The sequence below is a fragment of the Corella eumyota genome, chromosome 2 (genome assembly GCF_963082875.1).
Source record: "Corella eumyota chromosome 2, kaCorEumy4.1, whole genome shotgun sequence".
In the NCBI taxonomy this organism is placed as follows: Eukaryota; Metazoa; Chordata; class Ascidiacea; order Phlebobranchia; family Corellidae; genus Corella; species Corella eumyota.
Window position 1 is genome coordinate 19,049,610 of NC_137491.1, and position 14,839 is coordinate 19,064,448.

General features: G+C 28.4%; 2 protein-coding genes and 2 non-coding genes across 4 annotated transcripts; 2 read left to right on the top strand and 2 right to left on the bottom strand.

Moving 5' to 3' along the window:
• Positions 1 to 1,108: 1,108 nt before the first annotated feature.
• Trnas-gcu (transfer RNA serine (anticodon GCU)) lies at positions 1,109 to 1,190 on the top strand. The gene has a single exon. It is a non-coding gene; the product is annotated as a tRNA-Ser (tRNA).
• A 3-nt stretch (positions 1,191 to 1,193) lies between these two features.
• Positions 1,194 to 1,265, top strand: Trnaa-cgc (transfer RNA alanine (anticodon CGC)). Its single transcript has one exon. It is a non-coding gene; the product is annotated as a tRNA-Ala (tRNA).
• Positions 1,266 to 6,270: 5,005 nt separating this feature from the next.
• LOC145743037 (uncharacterized) lies at positions 6,271 to 7,930 on the bottom strand. The gene is made up of 2 exons (XM_082560903.1): positions 7,393 to 7,930; positions 6,271 to 7,118 (listed from the first exon to the last, which is right to left on the bottom strand). The coding sequence occupies exon 2, from the start codon at positions 7,115 to 7,117 to the stop codon at positions 6,320 to 6,322; it is 798 nt and encodes a 265-aa protein (XP_082417029.1). The 5' UTR covers position 7,118; positions 7,393 to 7,930; the 3' UTR covers positions 6,271 to 6,319.
• Positions 7,931 to 10,404: 2,474 nt separating this feature from the next.
• LOC145743240 (kelch-like protein 3) lies at positions 10,405 to 14,518 on the bottom strand. The gene is made up of 12 exons (XM_082561159.1): positions 14,433 to 14,518; positions 14,102 to 14,222; positions 13,747 to 13,900; positions 13,397 to 13,602; positions 13,027 to 13,179; positions 12,578 to 12,653; positions 12,415 to 12,500; positions 12,067 to 12,262; positions 11,858 to 11,995; positions 11,545 to 11,703; positions 11,317 to 11,461; positions 10,405 to 11,219 (listed from the first exon to the last, which is right to left on the bottom strand). Exons 1-12 carry the CDS (start codon positions 14,516 to 14,518, stop codon positions 11,108 to 11,110), a joined length of 1,632 nt encoding a protein of 543 aa, XP_082417285.1. The 3' UTR covers positions 10,405 to 11,107.
• Between the last annotated feature and the right edge of the window lie 321 nt (positions 14,519 to 14,839).

Sequence of the window (14,839 nt, forward strand, 5' to 3'; positions counted from 1 at the left end):
TTAAAATTTTTTATTTTTTTAAAAAATTTGTATGCAATATCATTGGCCAAAAATATCACGTGACCTAATAAAAACCAAAATAAAAATTATCTCAAACTTTTGTTTTACTTAAAATTTTCGCGAAATGTTTTATCTTGAATGTTAGTTAGACCAATGCGCGACTAATAATATACAAAATTTTACGTTTTGAGATTTAATAAATTTTTAATAAAAGTATCATAACTTTTATGAATATTAATATTTTTGAAAAATATTATGTAAACATTATAATAAGACCTACGGTTTTAACACAACAATTATTTTTTGATTTAAAATTTTTTTTTTTAATTTGTATGCAATATTATTGGCCAAAAATATGTTCGCGTGACCTTTTGACGTATCAAAACTGTATACTTTTAGCTCGACCAATGATCATACAAAAATGTGAGCACTTTTTTCTCTGCGTATTCATAACATAAATTTTTTTTATATTACAGGTCGTGACTATAGCTATGCGTGAAAAAAAAATAAAAAAAAAATTTTTTTCAATGGGGAAGCTGGGTTTCGAACCTTAGACTTTGCTACTCACAACGTAAATTTGAAAATGAATTAAAAAATAATTCGTGTTTGTTTGTTATATTTACATGCTGGTTTGTTTATTAAAAATCAAAGGTATGTAATATTCTTAGTTAATGTTTATACATATATTATTTTATTTATAAAATTTTATGTTAAAAATAATCAAGTAATTTCGAACCATATTTTATTTATCAAATAAATCTAGTTAAATATTAATATTATTCGTAAATATTAATGAAATGCGTTATTTTGACTAGTGCGGTTCTACTGGCATTATTGAATTTCGAATAAAATGTTTTAACTTTTTGAATTTTTTTTGTCAAAAATTATTTGGTAACATATTGAGGTTAAGTGAGGTCGTAATACACGATATGAAAAAATGCTGTAACTTTATTAAATAATTTACTTTTGAAATTTATATATTGGAAAAAAATTACAACTTGTCTGTAGATTTAGTCATAAATACTGTATAACAATCATTACTTTAAATGGAGATTCTAAAAAAATGTTTCTTTGTTTCATTAAGCGAAATAGCTGGAGCGGATTATGTGACGAGGTGGCCGAGTGGTTAAGGCGATGGACTGCTAATCCATTGTGCTCTGCACGCGTGGGTTCGAATCCCATCCTCGTCGATTGGGGATGTAGCTCAGTGGTAGAGCGCACGCTTCGCATGTGTGAGGCCCCGGGTTCAATCCCCGGCATCTCCATTTTTTGATATTCGTTTTACTTTTAAACAAATATTGCCGAGTGTTGTTTTATTTCATGAAAGTTTTTGTTGCCTAGACCCTTATCTCTATCTTTTCTGTGCCACGTGATCTGCCGGTTTTACATTGTATTCTAGTATTCGTAATGCTATTTATGGACGATAAAATGTAACCTTTTCGCAATAATCAACTATATGCAAAAGACACAAGTTTGATTTATAAGTATTATACATTTTCAATTATTACGTGATTCTGTATTTTTTAATAATCCAACATAAAAATAATTCTCTATTTTAATATGGTGAACTTTAATAAACATTTTGTCTAATTTAAATGGTTTTGATATTCAAAAAATTTTGATATTCAAAAAAAAAAGTGCACAGGTAAATTATTGTAGACAAATATTTAGGTGCAATTTAGATGCGATCTTATTACAACTTTGGAATAAAGTCTGTAGTGCAAAAAATGCCAACGCCAATACAATAACTAGATAACCAGAAATAAATAATCTTTAGAATTTCATTTTCTCATTTCAACGTGGCGTAACAAAACCTTTACGTTGTGGTAAAAATAGAAATAAAACGTACCGAAGCACGCAGTTAGTTTTTGCGTGGGCTGCCTCGTTTACCGGAAGCCGCACGCACGCTATTCAATTGTAAAGACGCTTTTAGAAATTCTTTCGACTTTGCGAAATGAGAAAATAACAAAAAATATTTTAACAAAAGATAAAAATTTTCAACTATCTAATTTGAAAATAAACTTTGACTTAAAAAAATAAATGCACATTTCATATTATAGGCCTTACATTTTTCCTTATTTTAAATTTGTAATTTAATATTAGGTTATCGAGTATTTTTGATAATTATCTACACAAAAAATATTTTTTATTACTTTTAATCTTTTTAATTTCAGTAGCAATATGTTAAAACAAAAGTTACTGAAACCGCTCTGGGCATTACATTACTTTGAATTGGAAATATAATTACTTCATTTACCTAAAATCACGTGACAAACATACTTTAAGGTTTTTATGGAAAATTTTGTACTGGAAATTGATCTAGTTTAACCTTTTCTTAGAATTGTTTTTCGCTGTTTGATCAAGAAAAATGTATATATCACTGTTTTATTTTAAAATATCAAATATTACAATTTAGAATTACAAAAATATTACATACCGTATTATGTTCATTACAGAAAATGCATTAAGTAAAAATGTCATTTAAAATTATTTATATTATTGTAAACTTAACACTGTATTATGTTACATAAAAATACAAGATATGTGTATTATAACGGCATTAGCTTTAAACGGACAATATATTACTACTTTATACTTGCCACTTTAACAGTATACATTTTTAAAAAGTTTTGTTTTTTGACAAATTTTTGTGTTTTTAATAAAGTTATCTAATAACGAGGCAGTGTGTTTTATTGACCAATATGTTGAACGTAAATATTTAATTTAAAAATTTTTTTGCTTTGTTTTTCTGTTTGGGTTAAAAAAATTTACAACGTTAATAATACAACTGTTTTAAAAGTCAAAAATTTACAGTTAAATTTGTTTTTTATATGTAAATAAATTTTAAGGCACTTTTCCCCAATTTTTTTTATGGGTTTTCTATCTTTTCCGGTGTGCTTACAACCGTGGAGATTATATTGAAACAATGACATCACAATATACTTTGTAAAGAAAAGAGATTTTAATAGACTGTGAATAAATTTAGAGTCATTTTTCATTTGCATATAACTTTTGGTGATCTTATTACCATATCGTTTCTTATAAACTTAAAAAGCCAAATTTAACGAGATGAGCGGACTAGACTATTCCGTAGAATCCATTGCAAATCGTTGATCAATATTAACAACCACTTGAGGCTGAGCGGTACTGTCTCTAACAGCAGCTTTTGGTTTCCACGACGAAATGTCTTTGGAATTTCGAAAAAATACATGCCACGAGTTTCGAACCGGATCCTCGCTCTTATTCGGATCGCCTCTTAGTTGAAGATTATCTCGTTTAGTCGGTGTTGTCATGCGGTAAGGCTTAGTTTCAATTTTGCGTCGAAAAACACGCGATGTGCCGAACTGAAAAGCGGGCGACCAGTTGATAAGTACCAGATAAGGTAAAGTCCCGCTGAAAATAAATAATGTGACAAATATTACGGCTAAGTTTGGCAGCAATAACGACTTGCTGATTGCATTTGAGTTTGTATCTGATGTTGATACTGCGTTTTGTGATGTATTAGTTGGTGATGCATTAGTTGGTGAAGGCGTTACACTATTTTGTGTGTTTAAAATACTACTACTGTACATATCAATAGCAATTAACCCGCACAATGGCAAGATAAATAAACATAACAAAGCACAAGTTATTATCGTTGCTTTTGTTTCATCTATTTCCTCGAAAAACGCTTTTGCGCAGTTTTTCGAAATCGTTTTCCCGCATTTCGTCAAGTCGGTCACCTTAATCCTCGAGCCAGAGTTACATCGTTTCATTGTTGACAACTTTAACCAGTTTGGCGGTTTTGGAAATTTGTAAGTGCCAAGCCTTGATTTAATCGTGTCCTTATTTAAATTCACGTCTGCTTGAGTTTCGTTTTCCGATCCAATTTGAATTGAGTCGGTTTGTATGTCAGCAATGCAGTTCAAATGTCTATCCGTCTCAATCTGTTTTAAGTATTCTTCCTTATGCGAAAAAGCGTTTTTTTCCTCGGGATTTGGTTGAACACTACTAGGGTTTTTATTAGCAGAGTTACAGTTCTTTGCATTACTTTCCACTTGTCGAATCGGTGAGCCTGGCTTATCTTTTCTTTCAACTTCCTTCAGGTAGCGTTGGAATTTTTTACATTCTTTTCCATCAGGAAATGTAGCTTGTAAAGCAATGTGATAATACTTCGATTGTTTGGCTCTAGCCTGTACTTGTAGAAGTGATATAAACAAAAATCCTAAGGCCAATATAAGAAAAATAAACGGTGCAAACAGCACAATTATGTAGACTATACCAACTACGCTTGCAGTGGTTTCGTTTACAAATATCAATCCATTTGGAAATGCTAATCCTTCCTCATAAAACTGCCCATACAATAAAAAACGAATACCAGAGTTCGGCAGGCCAGCTAACCAACTTAAGGCAATCGAAATTCCCCACAGAAATATTAAAGTAAAAACCAGGAATATTTGAACGAAATTGGTCTTTTTCGGTGGTGTTCGTTCTTGCGTTGGAGAATCCACAGTATCATGCTTCGCTATTCGAACAAAATAACCATCAGGCTGTATACCTCGTACAGTAGCCCATCGTTCTACAACATAACCTATCATCACATATATTGTTGATAACACCGAGACGTGTAAAAACCCATTTGCAACTGCTTTATAGGTTGTAAGCTTCTGTGATGTGTCAGAAATACCGATTTGTTTCGAGAAAATTAAATCTCCGATTGCGGCTATAAATGGGAATAAAAACACGCTCGATAATATTCCAGAAAATGCCAGCGACAATCGGAAAATTTTTTGTCTCTGTAACCAAAAAAAAATATCATTAAAGTTTGTTTTTAGCCATAAGTTGTTATTTTATGGTTAAACTTTTTCAGTGGTCAAAAGGAGAAAATACCTAATAGGATATTTTCCAAGAAATACAGAAAATGTAGACAGACAGACTTATGGATTTTACTGTTCCAATATACCTACCTGTTTTTATAGATTCTAATTCCTTAAAACTCATATTTCTGGTTGAGCTAATTTAGAATTTATTAATTAAGTGTAGCATTTTTATATACAATAGATGTTATTATGTTTACCCATATTGACTGCTTATGCTTATCCACTTTTCTTGTGACAACTTTTGTGCATTTTTCGTCTTCCCGGTCGAATTTGCCTTTTAAAACTGACAACATGGTCACACAATTCAAATACAAACTAATAAGTGATACGGTACCAACCACTACTAGCAAAATAATGACTGAATTTCTGCAGTATTGTGGATAGATATTCCAAATTGTTTGATTAATTTCAGCATTTCCGATTTGTAGTCGTAATTCTTTGTCAATTGGGCAAAATGGAATAAGAGCAAAGGCGTCCATTTTATTTTTTTTATATAACAAAATTATCTGAATAGTAGAATCATATTACTTCTAAATTTTATTTTTAAATACAACTTTACAAAAACTATTCTGAACACATATTTTAAAATGTAGCTTTTTTATATCTCACATCATTATTGCTTTATGATGTACCAAATGTAATTTTGAATTTGCTAATTTACTATTTTTTAATTAGACAACTAATTTAATACTGAATTACTATTTTTAAATACAAATTTAAAATTGAATGTAAATTCTTTGTACTGCATATAATAATATACACCGTATATGGTCCAATCGTGCATTAAATCATGTTGTTTATTATTTTTATAAATCGCTTCATAATTTTGTAAATTTGTAAACAAGCTGCTTTTTAATATAAATTATAAATATAAATAATTAAATATTCAATAATTAAATTACACTACATATTATCAAAAGTTGATTTGCAATAGATTTTTTAAATTTAGTTCAGTCAGGCTGAATTAATGTCAAATTCTTTTTGGTGACATTAAAAAAAAAATCTTGGCTAGCCTTACTGCCTGTTTATACAACTCAAAACAGAATGATTTGCCAAAAAACACTCAAAAATAATTTTCTTTTCACTCGAAATTAATCAAAATATTTTGATTTTAACACGTCAGTCTAACTTTTACATCTATTCGATATCCGGACTTGTCAATTTAGAAGAAAAGTTGCTAATTAAGAATTTATTCTGAGTCGACCGTGCGTCATTCTCTGATTTTTTCCCTGAATCTGACACAACGTGAAATATTATGAATTGTGAAATTAATTTACCAATTTAATAAGTAAATAACTGTACCTAATTAACCCTTGCAGGTAGAAAAACAAAAACGAACAACGATGACTCACTTTTGCAGTAACAACAATAAAACTTGAAATTTTTGAAAAAAAAACAACAACATTTTTTGAACAAAAGTTTGTTTATTTACACATTACAAAACAAAAACAACACAGTGGTTACATACGATATTGCAACGCTGCCAGCTGGCGGCTGGTATTTAGAGTAGCCATATAACGATAAGTATCCAACATTTGATTTCCAATGTCAGTTTGCCATGAAGTTTTAGGTGTTGAATACCCCGAAGTTGGACAATTAAAGTCAATAAAATTTGCACTGAACGTATTCGAGTAAGGTAATGGTGATACGCTTAAGCTAGGGCTATGTGTTGGTGTTGCTGATTCAACTTTGCTATGGTTACTTTGCAGACGTTTTAGATGCGTTTTCATAGAAAGGTCGAGAGGTTCTTCTGAGTAAATATCTGGACTTTGCCTGTTACAAAAATTGGTTTCAGCAGAAGAATTGCTGCTGTGTAGCGCCTTGGATAAAGTCGGATACCTATGTGGAATATTTTCCTTTAAAGTTGCTTGTTTGTTTATTAGCTCAGCAGCTATAGCTAAAGTTGAAAGCGAGTTTTTGGTTGGGTTGGTTTGCTTTTTTGAAGTTTTCGATGGATCGATCGGCAATAAAGCTAAACCGTGCTTGACTTTGGCATGCTTGATTCTGTTCAAGTCGCGTCGAAATCTGCGTCGACAAACCGGACAAGTGTAAATTGCTTTTACGTGTTGATTTTTAGGTGAAAGCGGCGCCTGTACAGGTAATTGTCCATCTTGAAACTGTACTAGGCCTTTGTTTTGGTGCGTAGTTAGTTTTGTTGTTGACTTTTTTGGTGGATTGCTTTCTAAAACTGTTGTTGGTATGTTGTTGTTGTCGAATACCGAGTGCCGACGCTTCGCTTGGTTATTTTCCATTGACATTCTGCAAAAAAATTTTTTTTTCTAATTCTAGTAATGTGTCTACGTTTATTTTTAATAAATTAATAAATTCTAAGCAAACTTTAGTGCACGAATTTATAATTCATTTTAGATATCACGATTTACCATTTAAAATAAAACTAATATATATTTATTAGCAGTAGTTAATATGCAATTATTAAGCTAAATCCTTCATTAAATAAATTTCTAAAAAAAATCTAAAAATGGTCAATTTAAAAATTAACTTTATATAAAACATTTACCAACTAATATTTTACCTTATTTATTGCTCGTTGAATTTTTCTTATAAATAATGCTGGATTCTGTTTCGCTACTGAACCGCATTTAAAATGATCTGGTTTATTCTTGGACTGTTAGCCTTATATACTACAACGAGACAATAGAACAAAAAAAGTTTTTGTTATTCTATCACCACCTGGCCGTAACCTTCTTTTAATTCTCGTTTTAAGACGAGAGAAAATCGGATTTCTTCGTTTATCGTTAACTGTGTCTGTCGCTTTCGAAAGTAAACAAAAGAAAAAAGTGGCCTTGTTTATTCGCTAATCTTATAACAAGAGCTCGCCTACTGTGAACCGTTAATTCTTTTGTTTTGCTTAAAAATAAACGGTAAATAACGTCGCAGTTTCACTTTGCGCTTATGTGAGCACGGGAAAAAGGAAATTACGTAATGAGGCCAAGTCTGTGTTGTGCATTTGTAACTACGCCTGAAAAACACGAAACGCTGAAGTAATGGTTATTTTTAAACTCGCAAAGTTGCACTTAATTCCAACAAAATGACGCCGTTAAAAGAACAACAACCAAACAAGTATCTAACAAAGCATTAAACAAGATATCAAAAAAAAAAATTTAATTGGGACAACGCTAAAAAAAACAACCCTGGTCAAAAAAATTAAAATTTTTATAAAGTTTTTGCGGTTTCTATTGCTTATTCATAATCACACGTTTTGCTTTGTAATACAAGCGTCATTATGCTAACAGAACGGACCCCATCTTATTTGACTACCAATATATGTAAAGCTAAATTTACCTTTGTTGTATTGACCTAATTGTCATTGTCAGTATACTATGACTACGCGTCATCGCAACGCGTTTCTCAAATATCATGATAAGCTACACGTTGCAATATACTTGGTTTATGCAACGCTACGGTAAGCGAGTTAATGTAAAGGAAGCCATATAGGATTACGTGTCGTTTTGCAACGCCTATTACGCTTATGTCATTTCCCTTTTACTGGAATATTGTTGAACCAAATTTATTATGGTTTACAACGTGTTTGGCATTTAATCATTTTTTCCCCGTCGCGTTGTTGTAATATTAATTGTATATCGTATTTATTATTTACTTTTATCAATGCGCGAAAAACCAAAATAAATAAATAAATAAAAAAAATACCTAAAACAACCTTTTAATCATTAATTTGGTTTTGTCATTTTTTCCCGTATCAGTTCATTATGTAATGTATATCATAAAAAAACAATGTCATAATTTTTAAAGCATTTTTTTATTATAACAAATTTTATTGCATTTTTTATGGTTATATCTTTTTTTGGGACCCCTCATTTTAAACAATGGAACAGTAATTTCTAAAACAACATAAATTTCCCATTCACGCCACAACACAGTTTTGCTCATAAAGCTACATGAAAAAAAGCTATAACAGCTACGAATTGTTGGATAAGCGCTTTAATCCATGTCTGTATACTAAGTTTTTAAACATAAACAAAAATCCAATAAAAATAAATCCCCTTTATTAAAAAGCCCGATGTCAAAAGTAATTACAAGCTAATAAAAAACAAATATTGGTATTTTGGGCAACTAAAAACGAGTCATTCACATGCGAATGACAAATGAGTTAGTTTCGATACAATATTTGAACAAATATTGCACTTTTTGTTATAAACACTACCAGTATGTTACACCATAACATTACAACTATACGGTACTGTCCCTTATTTAAATAAACAGTCATAAGCGCGATGTGTAGAAATACTTGAAATTTTAAAACTATTTTAAAATATTTTTTTGAATAAAGCAAGATTTTTGCACACAAGTTTAAAAAAACGATAATATTTTTTGATTTTGTGGTTGGCTCTTGAAACAACATAACCAAATAAGATAAATATTTTTCGATTAAAAGTTCTTAATATTTGTTCAGAGACATACCACATTTTTCTTTCGTTTCTTTTTAGCATTTATTCAATATAAAAATGAATTTTTAAAACGAAACATTATTAACATGAAGCTTTATATATTAGGGGAAAGTTTTTTGTCATTAAAGTGATTTTGATTTACAACATCTCATAACATGGTTTTAAATTGATTTTGTCATTTTTCCCGTCGCATTGTTGTAATATTAATTGTATATCGTATTTATTATTTACTTTTATCAATGCGCTAAAAACCAAAATAAAAAAAATATTATGACTTCTTGCCACAAATTTAATAAAAAGACCTATGTTTGGTAACCGCTTTAATTAGACATTGAAAGTGGAATTTCCGTATAAAAAACACACACAGTTTATCAACGCTTATAATATCCTCATTGATATTGATTAGGTTTATTAATGTAAATGTCGCTATCTGGAAAGTCCACGGTTTTAATTAAAAAGTATAAATAAACATAAATATAAAAAGCGAGCCTAAAATAAAAACTGTTAAGTAGGTTGTCTCACGTTGATTTTTTTTTTTTTTTGTATATATCTTTATCCTCGATGTGGGAAAGTCGAATGCGCGACTTAAACATAGAGTAACATCAGTTACTCCGACCCAGTCTCGAGTTGCCTGTGGCAGTTTGGGATATTATAGATTATAATTGCCCGATAATTATACTGCTGATCAAGTGCTGGCTCAGCAGGAGCTCATACCGTTTATAGCGCCTTACTCAAGGGCGCTACAGCATGAGAACAGTGGGGATTGAACCCACGACCTCACGTGTGGTGTAGTAAGTGTTCTTACCACTACACCACGCTGCCGGTTTTTTTTGATTGTTTTAATGTTATAAAAAACATATTTTTACCGATATAAATTTTTGCATAAGATTAGTTGTTTACATTTGCATAAGATTAGTTGTTTACAAACTACGGCTAACGGCACGTTAGTAGACATTCTATATATTTCAAAGTAAACCGGACGTTTGAGTTATTTAATTGGTGTGTAAGTGTGAATTCCAGAGCGTTTAATTGACCTGGTTTAAACCAATTAAAAATCTATAACAGTGTGTTATTTAAACCTAAATAAAACAACATCTTGACATACTATTTTACCATCATTTATTAACTAATAAAAACTACATTAAAATTTTACATGAACTCTCTAATATTTAAAACTAAAGAACAATTAATAGGTATTTTGATACAAAATATACAAACGAACTTTTAGGTGTATATTAGGTAAACCAAGTTTTTTTTTAAATGAGAACGTAACAAAGATCGTTATTTTGTTTGTTTGTTTAGTACATTAGTAAAAGTAACAGCACGTAAGTTAATCTAAATGCCAGTTAATGTCAGACTTTAACGTAGTTAGATGTTAAATTTTTGTGTCTTTTTTTGACACCTTTACTTTTTAAAAGAGATAAAACAGTTGCTTTAATAACAAAAACATGTCTAAAATATAATATTCGTTTGTTTTGTTCTAAAAACCCGTACACAGACGAACGCTTAACTGAATGTACACAAGTTAAAATATGTATCAGATAAAGTTTAAAGTAATCCCCAATAATGATTAAATATTACGTGATTAAATTAAATATATTTATACAGTGTTATAAAGATATAAGTGAACAAGAATATATGACGTTTAATAAATTGCATATCGTAAATAATTTTTTTTAGATAAGGTATTTTAATTTAGCTGAACTGTTAAAAATATTTGCCAGGAAAATCTGACTATTATGGAATGACAAAACATTAAAGCTTTTAGATATGTTATTAAAAGGTAAACTAACCAACATTTGCAAACCCTTTCTCATAATTCTAAAATGCAACACAATCATGATAATAATATTGATCTTCAATTTTTGTAACAAATGTCCATTTGTCTTCCATAATATCATATTTAATGATTGATTTATTATCATCTAACCTTCTATAAAACAAGAAAAAAGATTAATAAAATGTTTACAATATTCTGTTTTGTAATTTATTCACCTAATTTAGTTAAAATCTTAAATATTTTAACTTACCCTCCAACAACATAAATATTGTTTTGTATCAAACATCCTGAAAATTCGCATCTTGGTGACAACATAGAAGTTACATTGATCCAAATATTATTTGTTACATCATAAACTTCAATCGAACTAAGGTTTTCCGTCCCATTACTACCTCCTAAATATAAATTATAAACTAAATCTTTAATTTATCAAAAATCTAGTTTTAAACTTTAAAATTTTACAGCAGTAATATCTTACCCATTGCAAATATTTTATCCTGGTTTGCCAAAGCAACAAACCGCTGCCTTGGAGTTCGTAAAGGAGCGACAAAAATCCATTTATCCTCTTTTGGATTGTATCTCTCAACAGTGTTGGTTGCTCTACTATTTGAAAAACCACCAATGGCATAAAGAAAACCTAAAATCAGTTAAAAATAAAATTATATAGTAATGTAAGACTGCATTTAAAAGATATAATTTAAGCGACCACCAATGGCATAAAGGCAATCTAAAACACAAATTACACAAGTTTAATACCTCAATTACTGATACTTTAAATTAAAAATAATCACCTTTTAGTTCAACAAATTCATGACAACTTCTAGATTGATTCATGTTTGCAAATGCCACCCATTTATTTACAATTTCCAAGTAATATTCACAGGTTTTGGCGAATTGGGGTTCATAGGTTCCAGAAACAAATATAAGTCCTAAACATTAAAAATGATTTATTCTATTAACCTATATTTCTGTTTTAATTAGACAGTTGATTTTAAATAACCATTAAGCACAGCAGCTCCAAAATCATCCCTTTTTTTATTCATTGATTTAACTTGTTTCCAAGTATTTGAAGTTTGTTTGTAATTCATTCTATAAACTGTATCTTGACTTGTATTATCACAACTGTATCCGCCAATTATGTAAACAAACTCGTTTAATATAACACATTTGTGGTATTGCATTCCATGTGGCATGTCCTTTGAAAAAAATTACAACATTTAAATAAAAGGTGAAAAAACTCAACTTCACTTTAAGCATGAACAACCACATTTAAAAATGTAACTTAAATAGAAATAAAATATTAAAGAATGTTATATATTATGTTTATATATTGCAAGTTAACAATTACCTTTCTTTGTTCAAAAGTATTGCTTGTAATATTATATTGACAAATGCTTCTTGGTGTGTTTTGTCCTCCAATTAGAAGAATATTGTCTAAATTTATATACAGTTGTTTATGAATATTTTTATTCATTTTTAAACAAGCAACTATATTACCCTTATTTTTTTACCTTTTACTGGATATACGATTGTTCGAATTGCCTTCATTACTAAATTGATGTATGTCAAATTTTCTTTAATAAAACTCTAAAATCAAGCAGTAAAAATTTTTTATTTTAGGTTAATCCTAAAAAAGTGTATTGCATTGTAACAGTAAGTTAATGAAAAACAGTTTACGCTTAAATACATAAAATAAATCACTAATTTAACGGGCCTACTTTTTTTTTAAATTTTTTATAAAAAAAATTTATAAATTAAAAACACATTTTTTTACTTATTTTATTCCATTTATTTATTTTATTTATCTTATTTTATTTATTTTATTTTTTTTATCTTATTTTATTTATTTTATTTTTTTATTTATTTTATTTTTATTTATTTAATTTATCTTATTTTATTTTTTTACTTATTTTATTTTTTACTCATTTTATTTTACTTATTTTATTTTTTTAAATCTAACCTCAACACTGACAACATTATTAAGAAAGTCCAATGGCAACTGACAAAACTTAAGTTCAACTTTGCCAAGAATTTCAAGAAATCGATCTTGTCTTTCAGTTAATTTAAATTTAATCCATTCAACAACAGCAGTGTACAAACATTTCTTCTCAACCTGGTCATATAATATATATATAAAAAATGTTAATAACATATCATTAAATTTAGTACATCTTTAAACTATAAGCCATTTGCTAAAGCTAATATTTCTAATTTTTATTATTCAAATAATTTTTTTTTAAAGTTAGATCAAAATATTAGTGCATATTCTAAACTACCCTCTTCAAAAACCTAAAAATATACAACAATAAAATTTAAAAAAATTAACAAACCATTTTAAAGTTTGAGCATAAATTATCTTCCAACAAATTCTTAAACTCATCATGTGACAAAATTTCATTCACATTTTTTTTCATAAACTCATTGACATTATCCATGAGTTCATTGCTATGGTAAGTATCAGCCAATGAGCGAAGAGTAAAAATGTTTTGACATGATAAAGCCTTTTTCAAATAATTGATACATTTTTGCTTCAAATCTAATAAAATTAAAAGCAACTTCAAAAGTTATTAAATATATGAATTGATTATTAAACTTTATATTTTTATTGTGCCCTAAAATAAAAACTGAAAAATTGTTAAGTAAAATTTTATCTTGTATACAATACCAAACAATGATTTACCTATAATTTGCAAATATTCCGCTGCATCAAGCAAGTCACAAACATTCTTGGTGTTTAATTTAATTTCTACTCCATAAAAATAATCAAGAATTGACTGCATTAAAGTTGCACTGATTCTATCAATGTTTATTGTTGAACTATATTTCTCTTCCATCTTGAAAATAGTATTTGTTTAAACATATAAAAAAAGGGAAATTTAGCACAAGAAATAATAGATAAATTTCCAATTAGAGTATATTGATATAAAACAGGCTTTGCAGATAAATGATTAACAATAATAACAACTTTGCTGAGAGTGGAATGGTAAGTATTTAACAAAAACAAGACTATTAAAAATTATATATACACATTTTACCTCAGTATCAAAAGCTTTATCAAAGAAGACACTGAAACAAGACAACACCATCACACTGGCTGTAAACACTTTGTTCTCTGTACAAATCTTGGCATCATTAAATCTAACTCGATCACGATTCCTAAAGTAAAATAAAAACACTTTTAAATATATTAAAAATAATATTCTTTTTTGTTAAATTATCCACAACAAAATTAAAATCATACAAATTACACAATATCAGATTGCTTTAATAAAAAAACAGTAATTAATATACCCTAAAGTTTCAAAATATTACATCAATAAAGATGAAGTGTGCAAACATAGAAATAAGTGAGAATATTTCACCTACTTGTTAGCAAATGTTTGTAACTGAGTTTCATTTTCATTCTTGCATGTCTCCTCAGAATTATCACAAGTTCCAAAAATTGAAAACATTTTAACAAATTAATTAGTTACAAAACAATTAAAACAATTTTATCTAAATTCCTAAATTTGAAACCTATTATGAAATAAATAAATTAAATAACAATTTTAAATATTTTTAACAACTAAAATGTGTTGAAGTCAACAATATTAAAGTCAACAATAGCAAACAAACTTTTAAAGATTAAAATTAAAATTAATAAAATATTTGAGAGTTACAATTGAAATAAAAATCCAGCAAAAAAATAATATTGATTAAATATAAATACAACTGAGTTAATATAAAAAAGAAAAATCAAATTTAACAAATTTTTTTAAATAGTTAATTATAAG